Source organism: Charadrius vociferus, unplaced genomic scaffold (assembly GCF_000708025.1).
Source record: "Charadrius vociferus isolate BGI_N301 unplaced genomic scaffold, ASM70802v2 scaffold955, whole genome shotgun sequence".
Taxonomy (NCBI): Eukaryota; Metazoa; Chordata; class Aves; order Charadriiformes; family Charadriidae; genus Charadrius; species Charadrius vociferus.
In genome coordinates, this window is record NW_009648448.1 from 162,898 (window position 1) to 168,765 (window position 5,868).

The window sequence follows — 5,868 nt, forward strand, 5'->3', positions numbered from 1 at the left end:
GGCGGCGGGGCAGCGTGGGGCTGGAGGTGCTGGAGGAGCTCAGCCTCCTCACCCTGGACACCCTCCAGAGGTGCATCTTCAGCCACCAGAGCCACTGCCAGGAGTGAGTGTCACCCTCTCCCCCACCAGTGTCCCCAGCACCGGCCCTGTCCCCCCTTCCCTGTGTCCCACCACGAGGGACCCACCTAACCCCAGCTCTGTCCCCAACTGGGGTCCCCCCAGGCTTTGCACCCATTGGGGTCACCGTTGTCCCAGTTGTGTCCCCCACTGGGGTCCCCTGCCCAGGTTTTGTCCCCAGCTGGGGTCCCCCTTGGCTTTGCACCCATCGGGGTCACCCCTTGTCCCGGTTGTGTCCCCAACTGGGGGCCCCTGCCCAGGTTTTGTCCCCAGCTGGGGTCCCCCTTGGCTTTGCACCCATCGGGGTCACCCCTTGTCCCGGTTGTGTCCCCAACTGGGGGCCCCTGCCCAGGTTTTGTCCCCAGCTGGGGTCCCCCTTGGCTTTGCACCCATCGGGGTCACCCCTTGTCCCGGTTGTGTCCCCAACTGGGGGCCCCTGCCCAGGTTTTGTCCCCAGCTGGGGTCCCCCTTGGCTTTGCACCCATCGGGGTCACCCCTTGTCCCGGTTGTGTCCCCAACTGGGGGCCCCTGCCCAGGTTTTGTCCCCAGCTGGGGTCCCCCTTGGCTTTGCACCCATCGGGGTCACCCCTTGTCCCGGTTGTGTCCCCAACTGGGGGCCCCTGCCCAGGTTTTGTCCCCAGCTGGGGTCCCCCTTGGCTTTGCACCCATCGGGGTCACCCCTTGTCCCGGTTGTGTCCCCAACTGGGGGCCCCTGCCCAGGTTTTGTCCCCAGCTGGGGTCCCCCTTGGCTTTGCACCCATCGGGGTCACCCCTTGTCCCGGTTGTGTCCCCAACTGGGGGCCCCTGCCCAGGTTTTGTCCCCAGCTGGGGTCCCCCTTGGCTTTGCACCCATCGGGGTCACCCCTTGTCCCGGTTGTGTCCCCAACTGGGGGCCCCTGCCCAGGTTTTGTCCCCAGCTGGGGTCCCCCTTGGCTTTGCACCCATCGGGGTCACCCCTTGTCCCGGTTGTGTCCCCAACTGGGGGCCCCTGCCCAGGTTTTGTCCCCAGCTGGGGTCCCCCTTGGCTTTGCACCCATCGGGGTCACCCCTTGTCCCGGTTGTGTCCCCAACTGGGGGCCCCTGCCCAGGTTTTGTCCCCAGCTGGGGTCCCCCTTGGCTTTGCACCCATCGGGGTCACCCCTTGTCCCGGTTGTGTCCCCAACTGGGGGCCCCTGCCCAGGTTTTGTCCCCAGCTGGGGTCCCCCTTGGCTTTGCACCCATCGGGGTCACCCCTTGTCCCGGTTGTGTCCCCAACTGGGGGCCCCTGCCCAGGTTTTGTCCCCAGCTGGGGTCCCCCTTGGCTTTGCACCCATCGGGGTCACCCCTTGTCCCGGTTGTGTCCCCAACTGGGGGCCCCTGCCCAGGTTTTGTCCCCAGCTGGGGTCCCCCTTGGCTTTGCACCCATCGGGGTCACCCCTTGTCCCGGTTGTGTCCCCAACTGGGGGCCCCTGCCCAGGTTTTGTCCCCAGCTGGGGTCCCCCTTGGCTTTGCACCCATCGGGGTCACCCCTTGTCCCGGTTGTGTCCCCAACTGGGGGCCCCTGCCCAGGTTTTGTCCCCAGCTGGGGTCCCCCTTGGCTTTGCACCCATCGGGGTCACCCCTTGTCCCGGTTGTGTCCCCAACTGGGGGCCCCTGCCCAGGTTTTGTCCCCAGCTGGGGTCCCCCTTGGCTTTGCACCCATCGGGGTCACCCCTTGTCCCGGTTGTGTCCCCAACTGGGGGCCCCTGCCCAGGTTTTGTCCCCAGCTGGGGTCCCCCCTGGGCTTTGCACCCATCAAGGTCCCCACCGTCCCAACACTGTCCCCTCTCAGGTCCCCTCACCCCGACTCTGCCCCTCCTGGTGTCCCCCCTTATTCCACCTTTGCCCCCAATCAAAGTCCCACCCCCCAGTGTCACCCCAGCCTCACCCCACATGTCCTCACCAGCAGTGGTCCTGCTGCCACCCCATGTCCCCTTTGAAGCTGACCATGACCAGGGGGTGGCCACCCGTGGTGGCTCATGGTGGCCATCCCCAGCAGTCCCCGGTGCCCCACAGGCAGCCCAGTGAGTACATCAAGGCCATCCTGAAGCTGAGCACGTTGGTGGTGAGACGCCAACACCGTCTGCTCGGCAGCAGCAGACTTGTCCCCATCCCCCACAGCCATTTTGGGGGACAGTTCTAGACACAAAGGGCCACACCAGCTGCCCTTGATCCCCCACCCCATCACTCCAAGCCACCTCTGTCCTACTCCAGCCGGGACCGGGACAGTGGGGTAAGAGCGAGACGGGTCCCTCGTCCCTGTCCCCGGTGGCAGCGGTTTGGGCCCCGGAGCTGTTTACGCCGCGCCGGCCGGGTCAAGGTCATGTTTTGTAACCGGAGGCACCGCCGCCGTGGTGCGGCACCGGCGTCAGGCACTCGACCGCCTCGGCCACCAGGCCTGGCTGGAGAGCCACCGGGGACGGAGGATGGACTTCATTGACCTTCTCCTGCTCGCTAAGGTAGCGTTGGGGTGAGATGGTGTGGCCATGGGGAGGGTTGGCCGTAGGGTGGTGGCCGTAGCGGCATGGTGGTGGCCAAGGGGACGGTGATGGTCAAGGGGATGTTGGTGGCCATAGGGTTGATGGTGGCTAAGAAGATGGTGGTTCCCATGGGAAATGTTGGCTGTAGAGGGTGGTGGCTATAGCGGCATGGTGGTGGCCAAGGGGATGGTGGTGGCCAAGGAGATGGTGGTGGCCAAGGGGATGGTGGTTCCCATGGGAAATGTTGGCTGTAGGGTGGTGGCCATAACGGCATGGTGGCAGCCAAGGGGATGATGGTGGCCAAGGGGATAGTGGTGTCCAAGGGGATGATGGTGGCCAAGGGGATGGTGGTTCCCATGGGAAATGTTGGCTGTAGAGGGTGGTGGCCATAGCGGCATGGTGGCGGCCAAGGGGATGGTGGTGGCCATGGGGACGACTGGCCGTAGGGTGGTGGCCATAGCAGCATGGTGGTACCCAAGGGGATAGTGGTGGCCGTGGGGTTGATGGTGGCCAAGGGAATGGTGGTTCCCATGGGGAATGTTGGCTGTAGGGTGGTGGCCATAACGGCATGGTGGCAGCCAAGGGGATGATGGTGGCCAAGGGGGTGGTGGTGGCCGTGGGGAAGACTGGCCATAGGGTGGTGGCCATAGCGACATGGTGGTAGCCAGGGGGATAGTGGTGTCTAAGGGGATGGTGGTGGCCAAGGGGATGGTGTTTCCCATGGGAAATATTGGCTGTAAAGGGTGGTGGCCATAGCGGCATGGTGGTGGCCAAGGGAATGGTGGTGGCCATGGGAAAGGCTGGCCACAGGGTGGTCCCATAGCAGCATGGTGGTGATCGAGTGGATGGTGGTGGCCATGGGGAGGGCTGGCTGTAGGGTGGCGGCCATAGGGAGATGGTGGTGGCCACAGGGGAATGGTGGTGGCCAGGGGGAGAGTTGGCCATACGGTGGTGGCCTGAGGAGGCCCCTTGGCTGCCACGCTCACACTTGCAGGACGAGGACAGCAACACCCTGTCAGATGAGGACATCTCGGCCGAGGCTGACACCTTCATGTTTGCGGGTGAGGACGAGCCACCGGGTGCCATCGGAGGGGAGGGACTCACACGTCCCCTCGATCACCCCTTGTCCCTGCAGGCCACGACACGACGGCCAGCGGCTTGGCATGGCTGCCCCACCACCCCGCCCCCTACCAGGATCGGTGCCGCCAGGAGGTCCGCGAGCTCCTCAAGGGCAGGAACGTGGAGGAGATCGAATGGTGAGAGGTCTCCGGTGTCATCCCTCGGCCACCCGGCTTGGGGACCTCGGTGCCACCATCCCTCACCCCCAGGGAGGACCTGTCCCACCTGCCCTTCACCACCATGTGCATCAAGGAGAGCCTCCGCCTGCATCCCCCCGTCACTGCCGTGTCCCGGCGCTGCACCGAGGACATCGCCCTGCGTGACGGACGTGTCATCCCCAAGGGTATGGCTTGCCCAGGGCGCGAGATGTCCTCAATGTCACCGTCCCTCCTTGTCCCCTGTCCCTAAGGTTGCCGTTTCCATCCCACCAGGGGTCATGTGCCTGATGAGCATCTATGGGACCCACCACAACCCAGACATCTGGCCCGAGCCCCAGGTAGAGCCACTTGGCTATGGTGGCATCCACCTCGACATGACCGTGGGACAGCAGGATGTCACCATGGGCAGGGACAACCACGTCCCCACGGCGTGATGGTGTCTATGTCACTCCAGGTCTACAACCCATTGAGGTTCAGCCCAGATAACAGCCACGGACGGTCCCCGTTGGACTTCATCCCCTTCTCCGCCGGTGCCAGGTAAGGCGTGGGGGGGACACGGGTGTCCCCACGTGTCACCCCCCCCCCCCACCCTGGTTGGGTTCAAGGTGGGGTGGTTGTCACCCAGCCATGACGTTTGGATGTCATGGGACCAATGCCATCCCCACATGTCGAGGAGGTTCTACCATCTGCTCCACCAGCCAGGTGGTGGTGGTGGGGTGGTGGCTGCTGTCCCTTGGGTGTCCCCCATGGAGGTGACAGAGGGGGGACGTGGTGGCAGGAACTGCATCGGGCAGAGCTTCGCCATGGCCGAGATGAAGGTGGTGGCGGCGTTGACGGTGGCACGTTTCACCATTCGGCTGGACACGGGGCGGCCACCGCGTCGCAAGCCCGAGCTGATCCTCCGCACTGAGGACGGGCTCTGGCTGCTGCTGGAGCCACTGCCGGAGGTGGCCTGAGGGACACGGGGACATGGGGGACACCCCGCGTGGTGGCTGTCCCACCCGAGGGAGGAGCAGTGAATAAACGGTGGCACGGAGGGGACGGTGTCGTGGTGGTGTGATGGAGGACGGGGTGGGGCTGGTGGGGATGTGTCCTCCTTGATCATGTGCCACCTCAGGGCATGGACATGTCCCTCCATGCCGTACGTCACCATCCTGGCATGGAAGTGTCCTGCTGGGCCACATGTCACCATGCCGGTATGGAAGTGTCCCCCCCACGACACTACAGGTCACCATTCTGGCATGGATGTGTCCCCACATGCCACGTGTCACCATCCTGGCATAGATATGTCCCTTGGGCCATATGTCACCATCCTGACATGGACATATGCCTCCACACCACATGTCATTGTCCCGGCATGGACACGTCCCCTGGGCCACATGTCACCATGGACATGTCCCCCCCCATGCCACAAGTCACCATCCATGGACATGTCCCACAGTGCCACATGTCACCATCCTGGTGTGGACACGTCCCCCCATGTCACATGCCACCATCCATGAACGTGTCACCCTGTGCCATGTGTCACCATCCATGGACAGGTTCCCCAGTGCCACGTGTCACCATCCTGGTGTGGACGTGTCCCCCCATGTCACATGTCACCATCCATGAACAGGTCCACCCATACCACATGTCACCATCCATGGACGTGTCCCCCAGTGCCATATGTCACCATCCTGGTGTGGACGTGTCCCCCCATGTCACATGTCACCATCCATGGACAGGTCCACCCATACCACATGTCACCATCCTGGTGTGGACATGTCCCCCCATGTCACATGTCACCATCCATGGACGTGTCCCCCAGTGCCACATGTCACCATCCTGGTGTGGACACGTCCCCCAATGTCACATGTCACCATCCATGGACATGTCCCCCCATGTCACATGTCACCATCCATGGACAGGTCCACCCATACCACATGTCACCATCCTGGTGTGGACATGTCCCCCCATGTCACATGTCACCATCCATG

General features: G+C 64.0%; 2 protein-coding genes across 2 annotated transcripts in view; both read left to right on the plus strand.

Annotated features, from left to right (window-relative positions):
• LOC104286919 (cytochrome P450 4F22) overlaps positions 1-4,848 on the plus strand; it is a 9,004-nt gene extending 4,156 nt beyond the window's left edge. The window contains exons 6-14 of the mRNA XM_009885563.1: positions 14-103; positions 2,152-2,220; positions 2,411-2,594; positions 3,610-3,676; positions 3,751-3,871; positions 3,944-4,077; positions 4,166-4,230; positions 4,347-4,429; positions 4,671-4,848. Of these exons, the coding sequence (XP_009883865.1) occupies positions 14-103; positions 2,152-2,220; positions 2,411-2,594; positions 3,610-3,676; positions 3,751-3,871; positions 3,944-4,077; positions 4,166-4,230; positions 4,347-4,429; positions 4,671-4,848 (991 nt within the window). The remainder of the gene's footprint in view (positions 1-13; positions 104-2,151; positions 2,221-2,410; positions 2,595-3,609; positions 3,677-3,750; positions 3,872-3,943; positions 4,078-4,165; positions 4,231-4,346; positions 4,430-4,670) is intronic.
• Positions 4,849-5,028: 180 nt separating this feature from the next.
• LOC104286921 (mucolipin-1-like) overlaps positions 5,029-5,868 on the plus strand; it is a gene marked incomplete at its 3' end in the record, with an annotated part of 8,821 nt that continues 7,981 nt past the window's right edge. The window contains exon 1 of the mRNA XM_009885564.1: positions 5,029-5,088. Within this exon, the coding sequence (XP_009883866.1) occupies positions 5,029-5,088 (60 nt within the window). The remainder of the gene's footprint in view (positions 5,089-5,868) is intronic.